This window comes from Plecotus auritus (genome assembly GCF_963455305.1).
Source record: "Plecotus auritus genome assembly, chromosome: 6".
Classification (NCBI taxonomy): Eukaryota; Metazoa; Chordata; class Mammalia; order Chiroptera; family Vespertilionidae; genus Plecotus; species Plecotus auritus.
In genome coordinates, this window is record NC_137773.1 from 107,142,505 (window position 1) to 107,166,100 (window position 23,596).

The window sequence follows — 23,596 nt, forward strand, 5'->3', positions numbered from 1 at the left end:
ATACATGAAACACCTAGAGACTGGCAAACTACCTGTTTCTACGTAACTCATGAACTAAGAATGATTTTTACATTTTTTTACGCTTGAGGGAAAACAAAAGAATGTTGTGAGATGTAAACTTCACAGGAAAGTCAAATTTGTATCTGGAAATGAGATTTTCTTGGAACGCAGTGCTGTTCATTTGTGCACATACTGTGACGGCAGCAGGGCTCTGAGGCCTTCAGGGGCCTAGGTGGTAAAGCGTACCTTCCCCACCCTTTCTTCGCTGATGGTAATATAACTTGCTTCGTTCAATGTCACATTAGTAAATAGGTAAGGAATTGTGCTTGCACTTTCCATAATACTGCGTCCTATGACCAAACCCGGACCTGCTGGCTAGATGTTGGGAGACACGGTATGAACTGATCCCCATTGTATCAGCCAAGAACCAGCCAGCTGACCCGGAGCGAGACCACTGGAGACCACTGACCACAGCTGCCCCTGGGGTGGGACCACTGGAGACCACAACCGCAGCTGACCCGGGTGTGAGGACACCAAGAGTCTATCACCCAGGAGGCAGGCCGCTGAGAGCTGCCTCCACGTGCAAGTAAGCGCGTGGTGACCTGCCAGGGCCCCAGGGGCGTCCAAATAGCGGGCAGAGAGGAGCACCGACTGGTGCCTGAGACGCAGGGGCAAAACCACGTGTTTAGGGTTCCAGCACGTGCGCGAGGCGCTGGCGTTGGTGCTGTCAAGTGCCGCGTGCGCTGCCGCCATCACACATCGCGCGTCCCCAGCCATGGTGAGTCCAGCGGGCTCCAGCCACTGCACCCCGGGGGCCTTCAGCCTCATGGCCACCCCGCCCTCCTGCCGTGGTGCTGGGCCTGGAGCTTCCAGTAAAGCCTCGGGCCTCCTCCTGCTGCTGCTGCTCCTTCTGCCCCACAGGCACCCCGACAGCGAAGGGATCACCTTGAGCCAGGACATGGGTAGGACCCCAGCCGGTTGGGAGTGGTTCTGGAGGCTCATCCTCCCTCCCCTTCCCTTCTGTGTTGGAGACCCCTTTCCCTTGCCTTACCTTCCCTCCTTGCCTCCTTGCCCTCCCCTGTTCTCTCCTATCCTTCTCTCCACTTCCCTATTATCCCAGCCGCCCCTACCCTCCCCCTCGACCCCCCCCTTTCTCCCTCCCCCCCCCCCCCCCCCGCAACACACACACGCACTTCTTGCGCACTGCCAGATCCTCCCTCCCTCCCCTCTGCTCATGGCCTGGCCTGCTCCTGCATAGCTGCACTCATACGCTCTGTATCTCTCCACTCAGCCTGTGGCCAGCGTCACATGCAGGGGAAGATTGTAGGGGGCATGGACGCCCCTGAGGAGAAGTGGCCGTGGCAGGTCAGCGTGCACTATGGGGGCTTCCACATCTGCGGTGGGTCCATCCTCAATGAGTACTGGATCCTGTCAGCAGCTCACTGCTTTAGCAAGTGAGTAGTGCTGGATGCCATTCCCTGGAGGTCCAGGGACCTTGAGGCTGACCATGCAAGACAGGTGGAGGGGCACTACTTGGAATTGGAGAGAGAGTGGGCCCAGCACACAGCTCCATCCTCTATAGCTTCTCCTGACACAGGGCGGGCGAGGGGAGAGGGGGGATTGTCATTAGGCCCATCTGTTCTTTGAGATAGGTGTGGAGCCAAATCATAGGATGAGAGGTGAGGAGAGGTGACACACCATAGGACAGCTGAGACACTCACAGTAGAGATGGAGGGGCCACATCATAGTATGAAAGGAGAGAAAACACATCATAGGATGGGAGGAGAGGAGATAGTCATAGGAGGAGAGGGAATGCATCACAGGATAAGATGGGAGGAGAGGAGACTCAGAGCATGAGAGGAGAGGGGACATGTCATAGGAGGGGAGGAGAAGAGGCACATCACAGGGTGAGAGCTGAGGAGAGACTTACCTCTGGACAGGCCACTTTACACCTGACAAGCTCATCCTGGGCTGTTGGTGGCCAGCAGATCCTGATGGTTTCCGTTGGGCCCAGGTCAAGACTTCTTTGGGGGGAAATTTTCCCAAACAACCAAGTCCCCATTGTCCTGCAAGGGATTACTTTTCCACATCTTGGCTGAGAGCCTGAATACCAAGCTGCCATGCTCCCAGGCCTCCCTGTGTCGGTGAGCTAATGGTGGCTCCTCTCCCCAGGTTCAAGGTGCTTGAGCCACTGTGCCTTTGTTCTCTGTCCCCACAGGGACAGGAGCACTGAGGCATTTGATATGTACGTGGGCCTTGTGGACCTCAAGCTCGCAGGCAATCATACCCAGTGGTTTGAGGTGAATAAGGTTATTATGCATCATACATATGAAGTGTACCACCCTCTTGGAGGTGACGTCGCTCTGGTGCAGCTGAAAAGTCCAATTGTATTTTCTGACTCTGTACTCCCCATCTGCATTGCAACCCCAGACATGAACCTTGAGAACCTTACCTGCTGGGTGACAGGATGGGGACTCATCTCCCAAACAGGTAAGAGAACAAAGTGCAGCATCAATCCCTTTTTTGGAGTTTGTGGAAGGATGGTGGCTCTATGGCACTAAGGAAAGAAAGTGTTCTGTCAGTTACGGAGTTGCAGGTATCTGAGAACTGCAATCCCAACCTATTTCTCTGTCAGTGTGGAGTTTTGTTTCATCCCTGGCTGACTTTGTTGTATACAAAGAAATAGTTACTTCTACTTTGAGTGTGGATTTAATATTTAGTTTATCAAGACCAAAATTTTCAAAGTAAAGTTTCCTAAGATAATAAATTTAACTTAATCTTTTTAGCCTATTAAAAAACCTACTAGTTATTCTCATTTTGTGCCTAAAAACCTTGTATTTTCTTTGTAGGTTTGTACTTAGAATTTTTATGGCTAAGTAAAAGATGCTTTTAAATTGCATTTGCTAATCAGTCATAGTTTTGATTTTTGCACATTGACCTTGTTTCTAGCCACTTCATAGAACTAATTTTTAATAGCTGGTCAATTGATTATTGGCTATTGTATATATTATTTTTCCTTTGAGATTTTTCCATTTTCTTTATTTTTAAAAAAATATTGTTGAGAGTATTATAGATGTCCCCTTCTCCCCCCTCCCCATCCCTCATTGTCCCATCCACCCAGTTCCTGCCCCAGGCCCAGGCCTTCACCACCATATTGTCTGTGTCCAAAAGTAATGCATGTATGTATACAAGTTCTTTGGTTAATCACTCTCCCCTCCCTTCCCTCTGAGATTCATTGGTCTGTTCCATATCTCTGGTTCTATTTTATTCATCAGTTTATTTTGTTCATTAGATTCCTTGTTCATTTTTTTAGATTCAATTGTTGATAGATATGTATTTATTGCCTTTTTATTGTTCATATTTTTTATCTTTTTTCTTTTGTTGCTGCTGCTTCTTTTTCTTCTTCTTCTTACTAACTGCTTTTTTCCTGCTGCTTTTAAGATTTTTCTCTTTGTTTTTAACCTTTGTCATTTTAATCATGACATGTCTTGGTGTAGGCCTCTTTGGGTTCCTCTTGTTTGGGTTCCTGGACTTGTAAGTCTATTTCTTTCATCAGTTAGGAGAAGATTACTGTCATTATTTCTTCAAATAGGTTTTCAATATCTTGCTCTCTCTCTTCTCCTGGCATCCCCATAATGTGAATGTTAGTATGCTTGAAGTTGTCCCAGAGGCTCCTTACACTATCTTCATATTTTTTAATTCTTTTTTCTTTTTGCTCTTCTGATTGGGTGTTTTTTGCTTCCTCATATTTTAAATCATTGATTTGATTTTCAAAATCCTCTACTCTATTGTTGAATCCCTGTAAATTATTCTTTATTTCAGTTAGTGTATGCTTAATATTTGACTGGTCCTTTTTCACGTCTCGAAATTCTCACTAAGATCCTTGAAATTCTCACTAAGTCCCTTGAAACTCTCATTATTAAGATCTTTGAGCAACCTTATAACCATGGTTTTGAATTCTGTATCTAGTAGTTTGCTTGCTTCCATTTCATTTAGTTATTTTTCTGGAGATTTCTTTTGTTCTTTCATTTGTGGCATGTTTCTTTTTCCCTGCATTTTGACTGCTTCCATGTGTTTGTTTCTATGTATAAGGTAGAGCTGCTGTGTCTCCTGGAATTGGTAGAGTGGCTTTGTGTAATAGGTGTCCTGTAGAGCCCAGTGGTTCAGTCTCCTCAGTAACCTGAGCTGGGCACTCTAGATACACCCCTGTATGGGCTGTGTGCACAGTCTTGTTGTAGTTGAGCCTTGATTGCTATTGGGTCACTGGGAGAAGTTGACCCCTCAGGCCAATTGGCTGTGAGGACCAGCCCTATGCAGGAGACACCCCTATGGAGCAGGACTTGCTTCAGTGGGGCTTTGGTGCTCACTGAGTTTGCCCCTTGAGTGTGTCACTTGTGGATGTGAAGAGTTGTAATCTGGTGTGATCTGAAGCTGTCCACCAGGTGCACTGGCTCTGGGGCCTCCCAGTAGGTGCAAAGTTAGTCACTACCTGAGGCCACCCATCAGGAGCTACAGAGCAATCTGCATATGGCTGTTACTTGTGTTGGGCTTGGAAGTGCCCAGGCGAGGCCAAGCCGTCTTGGACCTTTTATTGATAGGTATGGGACATGCTGACGCCAGCTTGTTTGAGAGATTTTAGAAAAGCCTGAAGCCTGAGCCAGGATAGGTCATTCAAATGGAAAAGCCTCTGAAAACAGCTTGGGTGGGGCTGCAAATTGAATGGGACAGGGCCTCAGGGAATAACTAGGGCTGAGCAGACAGTATGAATCAGGCAGATGGAAACTCAATATGGCTGCCAGTAAGCTCTTCGATAGGGGAGGCCTTTGCATAGGAACAATCACCCCTGAAAGCACCTCTGTATGGAAGAACGCTGCTCCTGAGTTCTTGCTCTGATGCCAGACAGTCCAGTTCCTCCCCATATGTACATAGATCCTAAGCCATTGCCCCAGTGCTAGAGCTCAGAGGGAGCAGGACTGTGTAAGTTCATGCACTGGCCCTTTAAGAGGAACTGCCTGGGACTTCAGCAGCCTCCATATCACTGAACCACAATCCCCACTGGTTTTCACAGCCTGAAGTTACAGGGGCTTCTCTTCCCAGCACTGGGACCCTAGGCTGAGGGGTCTGGTGTGGTGCTGAAACCCCTTACTCCTCATGGGAGGAGCTTAGATATACCTCCAAATTAAAAGCATGCCACACATGAGTGTAGGACCAGCCCATTCCATGCCTTCACCCCTCCTACAAGTCTTGGCATGCTTTCTTCTTTACTTCTCTAGTTGCAAGACTCCCATTCAGCCAGATTTCAGGTGGTTCTGAATGATGGTCATTCTGTATTTTAGTTGTAATTTTGATGTGTTTGTGGAAGGCTAGGAGTACCAGCATTTACCTACACTGCCATCTTGGTTCTCTGTCCTATGTATATATTTTAAAGCTTTTTTAAAAAATTAAGATTGCTTCATCTCTAGTTTTCCTATCTTTTGTCTTTTTCTTTTTTCTTATTGCAGTGGCTGGAAACTTCAGTAGAAATTATGCTAGGTCTCATTTTATTTTAATGGAAATGCTTAGTTTACTATTAAGTTTATGGTTTGGTCTGGAAATTTTAGATTGATATCTTATATGAGGTTAAGAAAGTTCAAAATCTGATATATATATATTAAGCTGCTATAAAGTATAAATTAAAATTAGAATGTTTTAACATTAAAATTAAATGTGATCCCCATGGCTACCACAAAAAATAGATGTAGAATATACACAAAAGGAAATTAACATTTCACTACAAAAAAATCAACTAAACACAACATAAAACAGAATGCTAAAAATGAGGGACAAAAAAGTTTTAGAGCATATAGAAAACAAATTTCATAATGACAGGAGTAAGTCCCTCTTTGTCAGTAATTACTTTAAATGCAAATGGATTAAAGTCTCCAGTCAGAAAACAGAGACTGGCAGAACAAACTATATCCTGTCTACAAGAGACTCAATTGAGATCCAAAGACACAAAAACATTGAAAGAGAAGGATGGAAAAAGTTATTTCATGCAAATTATAACCAAAAGAGAGCAGGAGTGGCTATACTAATATCAGACAAAACAGACTTTAAATAAAAAAGAGGTTACAAGAGACAAAGACATTATATATTAATAAAGGGCTTACTACATAAAGAATATATGACAATTACAAACATTTACACACGTAATAGCAGACCATTAAAATATATGAAAGAAAAACTGACAGAATTGGAGAGAACTTTCTAGAAAAACAATTGAAGACTTAAATACCCCATTCATAAGAATAAATAGAACAGAAGATAAATAAGGATGGCAAGAATTTAAACATCACAATAAACCAGTTAGTATAACACACATATACAGAACACTTCGCCCAAAACCAACAGCATACAAATTATCTCAAGTGCATATGGGGCATTATCCAAAATAGATCATGTTAGGTCACAGAGTAAGTTTCAATATATTTTAAAAGATAGGTATACAGAGTATTTTCTCTGATCACAATGGGATGAAGTTATAAATCAACTAGAGGCCTAGTGCACGAATTCGTGCACCAGTGGGGTCCCTTGGTCTGGCCTGCAGGATCAGGCCAAAACTGGCTCTCCGACATCCCCTAAGGGGTCCCGGATTGCGAGAAGGTGCAGGCCAGGCCAAGGGACCCCATCGGTGCATGATAGGGGCCAGGGAGGGACGTGAGAGGTTGGCCAGCCAGGGAGGGACCACGGGAAGGCTCCAGGGCATGTCTGGCCAGTCTCGCTCAGTCCCAATTGGCTGGCCAGATCCCAGCAGCAAACTAACCTACCAGTTGGAGTGTCTTCCCCCAGTGGTCAGTGCACATCATTGCAAGCAGTTGAGCAGCTTTAGCATATCATTAGCATATTACGATAACATAAAACTGGAAAATTCACAAAATTGTGGAAACTAAACAACAAACTTTTAAAAATATATATTTTTCCCTAGCTGTTTTGGCTCAGTGGATAGAGCATTGGCCTGTAGACTGAAGAGTCCTGGGTTAGATTCAGGTCAAGGGCACATGCCCGGGTTGCGGGCTGAATCCCCAGTAGGGATTGATGTTTCTATTTCTTCCTTCCTCTCCCTTCCTCTCTGAAATCAATAAATATATATTTAAAAGGAGCAAGAGATGGAAACATCAGTGATGAGAGAGAATCATTGATCAGCTGCTTTTTGCATGCCCCATATTGGGGATCAAGCCCACAACCCTGGCATGTGCCCCTACTAGGAATTGAACCATTATTTCCTGGTTCATAGGTTGACGCTCAACCACTGAGCCACACTGGATGAGCTAACCAATACACTTTTAAACAACCAATGTATCAAAGAAAAATATCACAAGGGAAATTGTAAGATACTTAGAGGTAAATAACAATGAAAACACAATATGCCATAATTTATAGGACACAGTAAAAGTGGTGCTAACAAGAAAATTTATAACTATAAATGTTTACATTGAAAAATAAGAAATAACTTGCCCTGACTGGTTTGGCTCAGTGGATGGAGCATCGGCCTGCAGACTGAAGGGACCCAGGTTTGATTCCGGTCAAGGACATGTGCCTTGGTTGCGGGCACATCCCCAGTGGGAGGTGTGCAGGAGGCAGCTGATTGATGTTTCTCTCCCATCAATGTTTCTAGCTCTCTGTCCCTCTGCCTTCCTCTCTGTAAAAAAAATCAATAAAATATATTTTAAAAAAAAATAAGAAATAACTTAAACCAGTAATCTAACTTTACAACTTAAGAAGCTAGAAAAAGAAGAAACTAAACTCAAAGTTAGCAGAAGGAAACAAATAATAGAGATTAGAGTAGAGATAAATGAAATAATGAATAGAAAACAATGGAGAAAATCAATGAAATAAAAAGTTGGTTCTTTGAAAAGATCAACAAAATTGACAAACATTTAGCTAGATGGACTAATTAAAAAAGATAAAATTCAAATTACTAAAATCAGAAATGAAAGTGGGGCACTATTACCAATTCTACAGAAATAGAAATTATTTTAGAGAGGACTATGAACAATTGTACTTCAACAAGTTGGACAAATTCCAACTAGTTGAAGTGGACAAATTTCTAGAAACATAAAACATAAAGCCAAGACTAAATTATGAAGAAATAGAAAATCTGACTAGACCTGTAACTAGTAAGGAGTTTGAGTAAGCAATCAAAAATCTTTCAACAAAAGGAAGCCCTGGACCTAATGGCTTCACTGGTGAATTCTACCAAACATTTAGAGAAGAACTGATCCCAATCTTTTTCAGATTTTTCCAAAAAATGAAGAGGAAGGAACACTTCCTAACACATTCTATAAGACCAGCATTACCTTGAAACCAAAGCCAGACAAAGAGACTACCAGAGAAGAAAACTTCAAATCAATATATTTTATGAACATTGATGCAAAAATTCTCCACAAAATACTAACAAATTCAGCAACATATTAAAAGGATTATATACCATGACCAAGTGAGTTTTATTCCTGGAATGCAAAGATTGTTCAATATATGAAAATTTATCAATGGAACACACCACATTAACAAAACGAAGAGTTAAAAACCACACGCTCATTTCAATTGTTGCAGAAGAAGTAGGTGACAAAATTCAGTACCTTACACACACACACTCAACAAAATTGGAATAGAAAGAAACTACTTCCACATAATTAAAAGCCATATATGAAAACCTACAGCAAACATAAAATTCATGGTGAAAGACTGAAAGCTTTTCCTTTAAGATCAGGAACAAGGCAAAGATGCCTGCTTTTACTGCTTCTATTCAATGTAGTACTAGAAGTTCTAGCCAGAGCCTTTAGGCAAGAAAAAGAAATAAAATACATCACATTGGAAATGAGGAAGTAAAATTATCTCTGTTTGCAGTTAATATGATCATATATGTATAAAATCCTAAAGACTCCTAAAAAAAACCCAAAAAACAAAAAAACAACAACACCATAAGAACTAATAAATGAATTCAGCAAAATAGTAGGATACAAAGTCAACACACAAAAGTCAGCTGCATTTCCATACATCAATGATGAAGCATCTGAAAAGAAAATATCAAAAACAATTTTAGGAGGAACCAAGATGGTGGCATAGTAAACGCCTGTACTTGCCGCCTCCCACATCCACATCAAAATTACAACTAAACCACAGAAAAACCATCATTCAGAACTGCCTGAAATCTGGTTCCATGAAAGTCCTACAACTAGGCAATTGAAGAATAAACCACTGACACTGGTAAGAGGGGCAGGGATGCAGGGCAGAGTCATGGAACTGGCTGGTCCCACATCCAAGTGTGGCAGTTTAAAATCAGAAGGGGTATCTTGTCTGTGGAGGTTTCCCCTGAGGATCGAGGGCTCCCAGCCGAACACCAGACCCCAAAGCTCAGGGTTCCAGTTCTGGGAAGATAAGTCTTTGGGTAGTAAAAACCAGCAGGGATTGTGGCTGAGTGATAAGGAGGCTGCTGGAGTCCCAGGTGTTCCTCTTAAAGGGCCTGCACATGGACTTACTCAGAATCACTCTCAGCTTCAGCTTCAGCTTTGGGGCAGCAGCTTGAAAAGGACCAGGGACATTCACAGAGGAACTAATTTATCTAGAATCAGGGTGAGAGCTGGAGGGGCAGCTTTATTTTAGACAGAAGTGCTAGCAGAGACCATTGTTCCTTTGGTGAGCCACCCCACCACCAACAGAGCCATATCTGACTCTCCATCAACCTGCCTCACACTTTTCACCCCACCCTGATGATTCCCTGAGAATCCTCCACCCCTCCCTATTTGTAGGTTCACTCAAGCCATTTCCAGTGGCTTTTCCATACAGCTGGCCTCTGTTGCCTCATGATTCGGACTTTCCTAAAGTCAAATAAGAAGCAGCTGGCCCATACCATTCAGTAAGTGACCACAGGCCTGGAACTAGTGGCAGGCTGCTTTAGTTCACATCTTGGCCTCTCCTGGGCACCTCCAAACCCAACACAAGTAGCAGCCATCTGCCAATGTTTCTGTAGCTTATTCCGGGTGGCCTGAGGGAGGGCACAGGCACTGACTGACTTTGCACCTCCAGGACATCCCCAGAGCCAGTACACCCAGTGGTCAGCTTCAGACCATGCAGGATTACAACCATACCACCTCCACAAGCAACACACTCAAGGGGCAGACTCAGTAAGCACCCATGTCTCATTGAAGCAAGTCCTGCTCCATAGGGTCAGCTCCTGCACAGCAGCTCTTTCTCTGTAGTCACAGCCAATCCTCACAACCAATTGGCCTGGGAGTAAATCCCTCCCAGTGATACCAATCAAGGCTCAACTACAATAGGACAGTACACACAGTTCACACAGAGACACACCTGGAGTGCCCAGCTCGGGTGACTGGGGAGGCTGAGTCACTGGGTCCTACAGGACACCATCTACACAAGTCCAGGAGACACAGCAGCTCTACATAATACATAGAAACAAACACAGGGAAGCAGCCAAATTGGGGAGATAAAGCAACATGTTACAAAGGAAAGAACAGGAGGAATCTCCAGAAAAAGAACTGGAAGTGAAAGGACCTGAGACCAAGATTGCTATATCCAGCAAGGCTATCATTCAAAAGAGACAGTAAAATAAAGAGCTTCCCAGACAACAACAACAACAACAAAAACGCTAAAGGAGTTAATCACCACCAAGCCAGCATTACAAGAAATGCTAAAGGGAATGCTTTTAAAAGCGTAATGTTTTTTCTATTATATCTTTAAGTGAAATGGAAGCAAGAAAACTACCAGAGTTCAAAACAATGGTTATGAGGATTACTGAGAACTTAAAGGAACTTAGTCAGAACTTCAAGGATATAGTGAATAACTTCAAGGAAATTAAAACATCAACAGCATAAAAAAGGACAGTCAGAAATGGAGGATACACTAACTGAAATGAAGAATTTACAAGGAAGCAGCAGTAGAGTAGAGGACACCAAGAATCATATCAATGATTTGGAATATAAGGGAGCAAAAAATACCCAATCAGAAGAGCAAAAAGAAAAAGAAATCCAAAAATATGGAGATAGTGTAAGGTGCCTCTGGGACAACTTCAAGCATACAAACATTCACATCATGGGGGTGCTGGAAGGAGAGGAGAGGGAGCAAGAAATTGAAAACCTACTTAAAAAAATAATGACAGAAAACTTCCCTGACCTGGTGAAAGAAATGGACATATAAGTTCAGGAAGCACAGAGAGTCCCAAATGATATGAACCCAAAGAGGCCCACATCATTATTAAAATGCCAAAGGTTAAAGACAAAGAGAGAATATTAAAAGCAGCAAGAGAAAATCAGAGTTACGTACAAGAGAGTGCCCTTAAGACTGTCAGCTAATTTCTCAACAGAAACCTTGCAGGCCGTAAGGGGGTGGCAAGAAATATTCAAAGTGATAAAAAAAAAAAAGCAAGGACTTTAACCAAGATCACTCTACCCAGCAAAGCTATCATTTAGAATTAAAGATTCAGATAAAGATCTTCACAGACAAGAAAAAGCTAAAGGAGTTTATCACCACCAAACCAGTATTACATAAAATGTTGGAGGATATCTTGAAGAAGAGGAAGAAGAAGAAGAGGAAGAGGAAGAAGAAGAAGAGGAGGAAGAAGAAGGAGGAGGAGGAGGAGGAGGAGGAGGAGAAAGGATTAAAAATGAACAATAAAATGGCAATAAATACATACTATCAATGAATTTAAAAATCAAAATAAGCTCAGCTGGCATGGCTCAGTGGTTAAGCATCAACCTATGAACCAGGAGATCACGGTTCTATTCCTGGTCAGGGCACATGCCCAGGTCGCAGGCTTGATCCCCAGTGTGGGGTGTGTGGGAGGCAGCTGATTAATGGTTCTCTCTCATCATTGATGTCTCTCTCTCTCTCCTTTCCTCTTTAAAATCAATACAAATATATATTTTTATTTTTTTCAGTTTTTTATTTAAAGAAAAATGATTTTAAATATAATAATGCTACATGCAGTAAACCTTAATATTTCAAGAAAAACTATCTTAAATATAATAATGTTACATGCAACAAACATTAATATCTCAAGAAAAACGATTTTAAATATAATAGTATTATATGCAATTAACATTAATAAAAGGATTTTAAGTATAATTATATCACCAAAACTGTACTTAGTATGATATCACAAAAGTTGTAGGAAATATTAAAAATCTATAAATAACAGGAATAGTTCTATTATATTCTAGAAGATTTTCCCCCCTCTGGCTCCATTTTTGTTCATGAGTTTATGTTGTTCATTATATTCCACAAATGAGTGAGATCATATGATATTTATCTTTTTCCAACTTGCTTATTTCACTTAGCATGATGCTTTTAAAGTCTATTTTGTCAGATATGAGTATTGCTACTCCAGCTTTTTTTTTTTTCTTTTTCATTTGCATGGAAAATTTTTTTTCATCCCTTCACTTTCATCCTGTGTGTGTCTTATGATTTGAGGTGGGTCTCTTGTAGACAACATATAGTTGGGTCCTGTTTTTGTATTCATTCTGCTACCCTACACCTTTGATTGGAGCATTTAATCCATTTACATTTAGGGTTATTATTGAGAGGTACTTATTTACAGACATTTTAATTCTGTATGGCTAGGTTTCTCTCTCTGTTTCTTCTCAGCAATCCCTTACAGCAGTGGTCAGCAAACTCATTAGTCAACAGAGCCAAATATCAACAGTACAACGATTGAAATTTCTTTTGAGAGCCGAAAACCGACTTCTGCACATGGGCCACGAAGTTTCAATCGCACTGTATGTGCGCGCCTGCACGTGGTATTTTGTGGAAGAGCCACACTCAAGGGGCCAAAGAGCTGCATGTGGCTCACGAGCCCCCGTTTGCCGACCACTGCCTTATAGCATTCCCTTTAGCATTTCTTGTAATGCTGGCTTGGTGGTGATGAACTTCTTTAGCCTTTTTGTTGTTGTTGTCTGGGAAGCTCTTTATTTTACTGTCTCTTTTGAATGATAGCCTTGCTGGATATAGCAATCTTGGTCTCAGGTCCTTGCTTTTCATTACCTTGAGTACTTCATGCCATTCCCTTCTGTCTGTAGAGTTTTTGATGAGAAATCAGGTGTCAGCCTTATGGGAACTCCTTTGTAGGTAACAGTTTTCTTTTCTCTTGTTGCCTTTAAGATTCTCTCTTTGTCTTTAATTTTTGGCATTTTAATTATGATGTGTCTGGGCATGGGCCTGTTTGGGTTCTTGTTTTGGGTTCTCTGTGCCTCCTGAACTTGTGTGACTTTTTCCTTTACCAGGTTAGGGAAGTTTTCTACCATTATTTCTTCAAACACCTCCTCTATTCCTTTCTCCCTTTCTGCCTCTTCTGGCTCACCTACTATTCTAATATTGTTACATTTCACATTGTCCCACAGCTCCCTTAAGCTTTCCTCCTGTTTTTTAATTGTTTTTTCTTTTTGGTTCTCTAACTGAGTGGTATTTTCAACTCTGTCTTCTAATTCACTGATTCAATCCTCATTTTCCCCTAATCTGCAGTGTATTCCTTCCAAAGTGTTCTTTATTTCTGTTATGTTATTCTTTATCTCAGACTATTCTTTTTCATAGTTACTATATCTTCCTTCATACTGTTGAGCATTTTTAACATCATTACTCTGAACTCTGTTTCAGATACATTTCTTATCTCTGCTTCATTTATCTCTTCTTTTGGAGAATTCATTAGTTCTTTCATTTGGGGGTTATTTCTTTGTTTCCTCATTTTGGTTGTCTGAGTTTGTGACTATATTTTAGGTAGATCCTCTATACCTCTCAATCTCTAGAGCAGGACATTGTTAAAGGCTGTTTCTGACTAATTGGATCAGGCAAAGACTCAAAGCCTCCAGAGACCTCCTCTGTCTACAGACTAATAGGATTCCAACCTGAATTGCCCCCAGGCAATCATTCTGAGGTGTGGTGAGAGTTTTTTTCAACAGGATGGGGCAGTTGCTTCTGCCTGGAGACTAATTGTTACTTTTAATCTCTTAAGTGGCCTCAGGGCAAGGTGTTTTCCAATAGGGTGTGTTTTCTCCCCAGGCAAGGCAGATGTCTATGTGGGAAAGATGTCCTCCAGTGTTTGAGGGAATGACTCAGCCCAGGAAACTTGGGGTGTCTGCCTTCTGAGCTCTATCCCCTGACTCCCTAGTCCTGAGTTCTGCTCTCACAGCTCCAGTCCACTTCACCCACCCTCTGCCAGAGCACAAGGTGGGTGGCTCCACAGGGAGTTTTTGTGCATTGGCCCTTTAAGAGGGTGTCCAAACTTTCAGCTGCCACTCCCTGGCAGACAGCACCCCACTGCTTTTCACAGCTATATATTATATGGGTACCCTCCTCATTTTGGTGCTCTATGCTCAGGAGCCCAGCTTTGGGATTCAATCCCAGAGTTCTCAGTGACCCCTCCCAGCTGAGATATCTCTCTGGAACTTCAGTTCTGTCTGTGGGTGTCCAGCCAGCCCTTTCACACCTTTGCCCCTCCTACTAGTCTCTATGTGGTCTCCACCTTCAGTCCTTGGGTATCAGGGTTCTCTCCTGTGAGTTTTCCATTGGTTATTCAGGAAGCCTTTCCATATTTCAGTTGTAATTCCAGCTTGTTCCTGGGAGCATGTCTGTGCAGCATCCTCCTACTCTGCTGCCATTCCAAATATATACATTTTAAATCAAAATAAACAAACAAGCAGAAAAGAAACAGACTCATCAATACAGAGAACATATTCATGGCTGCCAGATAAGAGGGGATATTGGGGGAATGGGTGAAAAAGGTGAACGGATTTAGAAGTACAAATTAGTTATAATGTAGTCTTGGGGATGTAAAATACAACATAGGGAATATAATAAAAATATTCTAATAACTACGTATGGTGTCAGATGGGTATGAGATTTTTTGAGATGATCACTTAATACTATATAATAAAAGGCTAATATGCAAATTGTTCCCTCGACCAGGAGTTTGACCAGGAGTTCAACTGGGAGTTCAACTGGGAGTTTGACCAGGAGGTGAGGCCAGCTGGCCAACCACCCATAGCCCCTCCCCCTGGTCAGCCCCACCCCCCATTGACCCTCTGACCCTAATTGGGGGCAGGGCCAGTCTGCCAACCACCCACGGCCCCTCCCCTGGCTGGCCCCTCCCCTGATCAGCGCCTCCCACCCCGATTGGGGCCGGGGCCAGCCAGCCAACCACCCACAGCTCCTCTCCCCAGCCAGCCCAGCCCGACTGGCCTGATTTGGGAGGATCAGCTGGACCCCACCCGTGCACGAATTTGTGCACTAAGCCTCTAGTAAGTTTTATAATGTCTAATTATAGGGATGTACACCTGAAACTAATATAATATTGGATGTCAACTTTAATTGAAAAATTTTGAAGTGCTTTTAAAAAAGAGGTACAAGGTACACAGAGGCCAGATGCCTGTTTGAGAGATTTTAGGAAAGTTCGAAGCATGAGACAAGAGAGGCCATTTCTATGGAAAAACCACAGGAAACAGCTTGAGTGAGCCCACAATTTGGGTAGGGTGGGATCTCAAGTAGTCACCAGGGCAGGTCACACAAGTGTGAGCCAGATTGAGGAAGATTCAGATATGGTGCCTGCCAGCTCTGTAGGGGTGGGGTCTCAGAAAAGAAACAATGGCCTCTACCAGCACTTTTGTCTGGCAGAAAGCTGCCCCTCCAGCTTTCTAATGCCAGATAATTCAGTTCCTCCTCATATGTCCCTGGTTCCTTTCAAGCTGCTGCCCCACTGCTGGAGCTCAGAGGGAATGAGTCTGAGTAAGTTCTTCTGTGGGACCTTTAAGATAAACTGCTCACTCACCCACAATCCCTACTGGTTTTTATAGTCATACTAGAGGCCCAGTGCATGGGATCCATGCACTGGAGGGGGGCATGGCCTGCGGGGATCGGCCGCTGTGGGAGTGCTGCTCATCCCAGGCAGCCGAGTGGCAGTGGACCTGCCCTCTGAGCGGCTGCTCCCTGGTCTGGCATCTTCCATGGAGCTGGAGCACTCACCTCTCCAGGGGACCCAGTTGGGGCCGGGTCCAGGGACAATAGCACTGAGAGGCGGCAGAGTAGGCCTCAGTCCCATGGTGGCCAGGAACCTACCTCCCAGCCTCTAGGGTCAGCTCTGTGAGAAGTGGCAGTGGTGGCGCTGTGTAGCCTGCGGGTGTCTGGAGGAGGTGGCAGGGAGTGAGGAGGAGGAGCCTGGGGTGAGTAGGCGATGATTGCAGCCAGGGTTCCTGCCCATTGGCCTGGAGTTCGCAGCAGGAGCAGCCATTCATCCCAGTCACCTGAATGGCACTCCCAATGTGGTAGCATACTGACCACCAGGGGGAAGTTCCTGCATTGAGTGTCTGCCCCCTGGTAGTCAGTGCTCATCATAGTGACTGGCCGACCAGTCATTCTGATTGTTCCGCCATTTGGTTGCTGGGCTTTTATTATATAGGAAGTTATGGGGACTTCTCTTCCTGGCTCCGGAGCCCTAGTCTGGGAGACTTCGCTCCTCAGGGAGTACCTCCACAGCTGAGATATCCCTCCCGATGAGATAAACCACCACATGTGGATGTGGGACCATCCAGTTCCACATCTATTCCCCTCCTACCTCTTGATGCGGCTTCTTTAAATCCCTAATTTCAATCCATTCATCCAGATTTTAGGAAGTTCTGAATGATGGTTGTTCTGTAATTTAATTGTAATTTTGATGTGGTTGTGGGAGGATTCCAGTACCACGTTTACCTACACCGCCATAGCTTGGAAGAAGCAGCAGAGCTTGCATCTGTGCTCACTGGGCTCAACTCCGACATTGGTTTCTTTTTGCCATTATACATTATGCTGCAGGGGACATTAATAAATGTTTCTCTTTATTTACATCTGTGAGGGTATTTTTAATGCAGTGGCTCTTCAGGGAGTTGGGGGAAATACACAGGATAATTCAGAATTGAGTGGTGCATTCCCGGGTTTTTGGATCATTTAGTATCCCATGTCCCCTCCATTAAATTCCAGTCATTGTCACAATGCAAATATACCAGCATGCATTTGCAAATACACCTTGACATGCCTTTCTTACCTCCAAATCTCTGAGGAGAATTTTTGCATAGATTACATATCTAGGAGTAGAATTTTTAGGTTGTACAAACTAGCATATATGAATTTACTAAAATTTTTAATTGATCTTCAATGTTCACTAATTTGTATTACTAATTAATAGTCCCATCAACAGGCATGAGTATTTCCATTATGCCATACTATTAACACTTGGTATTATCATGTTGTTTAAGTTTGCCAATTTGATTTATGTAAAATTAATTTGTAAGTCCCTAATTACCAGAACATTTTGACATCTTTCCATGTATTTATTGGCCATTTGTGATTCCAATTTGGTGAATTTACTGTTTATATTCATTATTATTTGTTTTTTGTATTTTTTTGTTATTTTCTAATCATTCTAGTTAAGGTAAAGGCCAAGCTATTATAACAAAGAAACCCAAAATTGCAGTAGATCAAACAAGATGGAGGTTTATTTCTTATGAAACGATTGCGTAGAAGGCTCAGCTACCCATGGTCAACTTTTCAACTTATATTTTAAAAAGCTGAGACTTTAGAGATTTACTAAAGAACTTATGTGCATATATGCATAACCCATGAACTCAGAAGTGTGGTGAATACCTGGGGGTTGGCAATGTGGAGGGGCCAATGTGGGGGAAAAGGGGGGCATCTATAATACTTTCAACAATAAAGATAATTTTTTTAAAGCTGAGACTTTTTATTGTAGAGATTAAATTATGATCTAGATATACATATATACTTTGACATTTTGACTACTTTTAGTGTATAATTCAGTGGCAATAATTACATTCATAATCTTGTACAACAATCATCACCTGTCTCCAAAATGTTTTCATAACACCAACAGAAGCTCTGTAACCATTAGGCAATAACATTTTTCTCTTCCCAAGCCTCTCTATTCTAATTTACATCAGTATGAATTTTCCTGTTCTAGATATTTCATATAAGTGGAATCAAAAATTGTCATTTTGTGTCTGGCTTATTTCACTTGGCATGTTTTCATAGTTAAACGAGGTTGTAGCATGTGCAGAATTTTACTCTTTAATGGATAAATACTCCATTATATAGATACATCATATTTTGTTTATCCACTCACCCATTGATGGACACTTCAATCTTTGAGGTTTGATTGGAGAGTTAACCCATTTTGTTTAAAGTAATTACTGATAGGAAAAACGTCTACCATTTTGCCATTTGTTTTCTTCATGTCATAAAACTTTTTGTGCTTTGAGGAGATTGAAAATGGCAGCAGAATAAGTGGATGCTACACATCCACCTTTAAGAAGGTGACTGCATTTCCAGCCATCTCTCCCTGGAAGATAGCCATCCTGCTGCTTTTCACAGCCAGATGTTATGTGGACACCTTTCTCAGTTCTGGTACTCTCTGCTTGGGGGCCCAGCTTGAGGTTTAGACCCCAGAGTTCTCAGTGACAAACCCCAATAGCTGAGGTATATCTCTGGAACTTCAGCTGCTGTCTGTGGGAGCCCAGCCAGCCCTTCTATGCCTCCACCCTCTCCTATCAGTGCCTAGGTGGTCTTTGCTTTCCATCCTTGGTTATCAATGTTCTCTCCAGCTAGTCTTCAGCTGATTATTCAGGATGTTTTTTGTTTGTTTCTTTGTTTGTTTGTATTTTAGTTGTAATTCCAGTTTGGTCCTGGCAGAGTGGAGTAGAGCTGTGTGAGCAGAAGCCAGTGTTGAGGGCTCTGGAGTTAGAGCTTGGAAAGAAGACACCCCAGTTTCCTGTGCTGAATCATTCCCTCACACTGCAGAGGTCATCTTTCTCATGCAGACATCAGCAGATTTTTGCCTGGGGGGAATGCAGTTGCCCCACCCTATTGGAAAACTCCTTGCCCCACAGTGGGGAGTTTCTGAGGCCCATTATGAGACTGAGAATAACAATTAGCGTCTAGGCAGAAGCAATTGCTCATCCTGTTGGAAAACCTCTCACCCCACCTGTGGACAATTGCCTGAGGGCTACACAAAACTAAATCCAATCAGTCTGAAGGCAGAGGCATGTCTCTGGAGGCTTTGAGTGTTTGCCTGATCTAATTAGTCAGAAATAGCATTTGACACTCTGCACTAGAGATTGGGAGGTTGTGGTAGCAATACTCATATCTGACAAAATAGACTTCATAGTGAAGGCCATCACCAGAGGCAATAAAGTTCAATATATAATACTAAAGGGATCGATCCAACAAGAGGATATAACTCTGGTAAACATATATGCACCCAATATAGGAGCACCTAAAAATATTTTTTAAAACTTCTGGAGATCAACAGCAATACAGTCATACTAGGGGACTTTAACACACCACTGACTTCAATGGTTAGGTCTTCAGACAAAAAATTAACAACAACAACAACAACAAAACCCAGAGACTTTAATGACACACTGAACAGATGGATTTAATTAAGATTTATAGAACATTTCACCCCAAAGCTGCAGAAAATATATAGTAACTGTGAAAAATGAAATAGCACTAAGAATATACATTCTTCTCCAGTGCACATGAGTCATTCACAAAGATAGACCACATGTTAGGGCACATCAAAAGTCTCTACAAGTTCAAGGAGACTGAAATCATATCAAGCATCTTCTCAGATCATAGTGGAATGAAATTAGAAATCAAGTACAGTAAAAACACCCAAAAACTTTCAAACACATGGAGGCTAAATAGCATGTTATTAAATAATGAATGGTTTACCAATGAGATCAAGAAAAAAAAATAAACTTTTTGTAAACAAATTAAAATGAATACACAACCATGCCAAATATCTGGTACACAGCAAAAGCAGTCCTGAGAGGGAAGTTCATAGCACTACAGGCCTACCTTGAAAACAAGAAAAATTAACAATAAAATATTTAAACTTGCAACTTAAAGAACTAGAAAGAGAACAATAAGAAAAGCCCAGCGTAAGTAGAAGGCAGGAAATAATAAAGATTAGAGCAGAAACAAATCACATAGATACTTAAAAACCAGTACAAAAAAAATCAATGAAACCAAGAGATGGTTCTTTGAAAGGATAAGCAAGATTGATGAACCATTAGCCAGACTCAACAAGAAACAGAGAGGACCCTGATACATAAAATCAGAAATGAAAGCAGAGAAGTAACATATGACACCACAGAAAAGAAAGGACTGTAAGAAAATACTAAGAACAACTATATGTCTACAAGCTGGACAATGTGGATGAAATGGACAAATATCTAGAAAAATACAATCTCCCAAAACTGAATCAGGAAGAATCAGAAAACCTGAATAGGCCAATAACAACTGATGAAATAGAAGAAGTAATCAAAACACTCCCAGCAAACAAAACCCTGGGTCTGGACGGCTACACAAGGCAGTTTTATCAAGCATTGAAAGAAGAACTATCACCTGTACTCCTCAAACTATTCCAAAAAAATCCAAGAGGAAGGAACACTTCCAAGCTCTTTTTACAAGGCCAGCATTATCCTAATTCCAAAACTAGATAAAGACACTACAAAGAAAGAGAATTACAGGCTAATATCCCTAATGAACAAAGATCCTAAAATCCTCAACAAAATATTAGCAAATTGGGTCCAGCAATATGTTAAAAAGATCATACACTATGACCAACTGAGATTTATACCAGGGATGGAAGGTTGGTACAATATTCACAAATCAATAAATGTGACACCAATTTTTGATAAAAACTCTCAGCAATTTGGGAACAGAGGGAGCATATCTTAATAAAGGCCATCTAAGACAAACCTACAGCCAACATCATACTCAATGGGCAAAAACTAAAACCATTTCCCCTAATAACAGGAACAAGACAGGGATGTCCACTTTCACCACTCTTATGCAACATAGAACTGGAAGTGCTAGCCACAGCAATCAGACAAGAAGAAGCAATAAAAGGCATCCAAATTGAAAAGGAGGAAGTAAAACTCTCTTTATTTGCAAATGACATGATATTGTACATAGAAAACCCTAAAGACTCCACCAAAAAAACTACTAGATTTAATAAATGAATTTGGCAATGTAGCAGGATACAAAATCAACACCCCAAAATTGATGGCTTTTTTACACATTAATAAGGAATTCTCAGAAAGAGAATCTAAACAAATAATTCCATTTATCATTTCAACAAAAAATTAATATACTTAGGAATAAACTTAACCAAGGAGGTAAAGACCTGTATTCAGAAAATGATAGGACATTGAAAAAAGAGATAGAGGAAGATATAAACAAGTGGAAGAATATATGTGTTCATGGAATGGTAGAATTAACATCATTAAAATATTCATACTACGCAAGGCGAACTACAGATTCAATGCCATCCCTATAAAAATACCAACAGCATATTTCACAGATCTAGGATAAATACTCCAAAATTTATATGGAACCATAAAAGACCCAGAATAGCTGCAGCAATCTTGAGAAAGAAGAACAAAGTTGGAGGAATCACAATACCAGATATCAAGTTATACTACAAAGCCACCATAATCAAAGCAGCCTGGTACTGGCACAAGAACAGACATATAGACAAATGGAATAGAACAGAGACCCCAGAAATCAACCCAAGACATTACACTCCATTGATATTTGACAAAAGGCAAGAGCATACAATGGAGTCAAGACAGAGTCTTTAATAAATGGTGCTGGGAAAATTTGACAGACACGTGCAAAAAAATAAAACTAGACCACCAACTTACACCATACACAAGAATAAACTCAAAATGGATGAAAGACTTAAATGTAAGTCGGGAAACCATAAAAATCCTACATGAAACCATAGGCATCAAAATATCAGACATCTCTCATAGTAAAATGTGTACAGATACATCTCCTAGGGCAAAGGAAACTAAGGAGAAAATAAATAAATGGGTCTACATCAAAATAAAAAGCCTCTGTACAGCAAAAGAAACTATCAAAAAAATGAAAATAGAGCACACTGTATGGGAGAACATATTTGGCAATGATACATCTGATAAAGGGTTAATATCCAGCCAAAACCGGTTTGGCTCAGTGGATAGAGCGTCGGCCTGTGGACTGAGGGGTCCCAGGTTCGATTCCGGTCAAGGGCACGTAACTTGGTTGCGGGCACATCCCCGGTGGGGGGTGTGCAGGAGGCAGCTGATCGATGTTTCTCTCTCATTGATGTTTCTAACTCTCTATCCCTCTTCCTTCCTCTCTGTAAAAAATCAATAAAATGTATTTTTAAAAAAAGGGTTAATATCCAAAATATATAAGGAACTCATACAACTTAACAAAAGGAAGACAAACAATCTAATTAAAAAATGCGCAAAGGACCTAAATAGACACTTCTCCAAAGAGGACATACAGATGGCCAAGGGACATATGAAATAATGCTCAAAGTCACTGATCTTCAGTGACATGCAAATCAAAACTACAATGAGGTATCACCTCACACCTGTCAGAATGGCTACCATCAACAAATGGCTAGTGCTGGTGAGGATGTGGAGAAAGGGGAACCCTAGTGCACTGCTGGTGGGAATGCAACTGGTACAGCCATTATGGAAAACAATGTGGAGTTTCCTCAAAAATTAAACATGGAACTTCCATTTGACCCAGTGATCCCATTTCTAGGAATATATCCTAACAAACCTGAAATACCAATCAGAAAGAATGTATGCACCCCTATGTTCATAGCACAATTTAGAATATCTAAGATCTGGAAACAGCCCAGTGCCCATCAGTAGATGAGTGGATAAAAAAAGCTGTGGTACATTTACACCATGGAATACTATGCAGCAGTAAAAAAGAAGAATCTCTTACCTTTGAGACAGCATGGAGAGACCTGCTAAGTGAAATAAGCCAGTCAGTTTGATTATAATGAGTCTCAGTGGGGACTTCCTTTGAGTTTATTCTACTGGAAGTTTGTTGAACTTCTTGAATTAGTAAATTTATGTCTTTCACCAAATTAGGAAGTTTGGAGCTATCATTTCTTGAAATATTTTTTCTGACACTTTATCTTTGTCTTCTCCTTCTAGGACTCCCATAAAACATATGGTGACTCATTTGATGCTCTTCCACAGTTCTCTTGGGCTCTATTCAGTTTTTCTTTTTTCCTTTCTGTTTCTTAGGTTTTTATAATTTCAGTTGTCCTATCTTCAAGTTTACTGATTCTCTCATCTGCCTGCTAAGATGTGCTGCTTTGCCCTTCTAGTGAAGTTTTCATTTCAATTATAAGACTTTTCAATGCCAATTTTTCTGTTTGGTTCATTTTATAATGTATGTTTATTGATAGCCTCATTTTGTTCATGTATCATTTTTCTGATTTAATTTAATTCTTTGTCCATGCTTCTCTTGAGCTCTTTGAGAATATTTAAGACAGTTATAAAATCCTCAGGGACAGGTTTTACTGACTTATTTTGTTCCCTTAATAAGCCATACCTCTCTATTTCTCTGTATGCCATATGTTTTTTGTTGTTGAAAACTGGAATACTGAGTTTTGTGCCTTTGAGTAGATAATGACTATTGTATGTGGTTACATTTTTAGTATTATAGTGTGGTAACTCTGGAAATCCAATTCTGTCCCTTCCCA

General features: G+C 41.4%; 1 protein-coding gene across 1 annotated transcript in view; it reads left to right on the forward strand.

The window, feature by feature from the left end:
- Positions 1-775: 775 nt before the first annotated feature.
- PRSS38 (serine protease 38) overlaps positions 776-23,596 on the forward strand; it is a gene marked incomplete at both ends in the record, with an annotated part of 64,958 nt that continues 42,137 nt past the window's right edge. The window contains 3 exons of the mRNA XM_080675485.1: positions 776-962; positions 1,292-1,454; positions 2,219-2,490. Coding sequence (XP_080531611.1) covers positions 776-962; positions 1,292-1,454; positions 2,219-2,490 — 622 coding nt within the window. The remainder of the gene's footprint in view (positions 963-1,291; positions 1,455-2,218; positions 2,491-23,596) is intronic.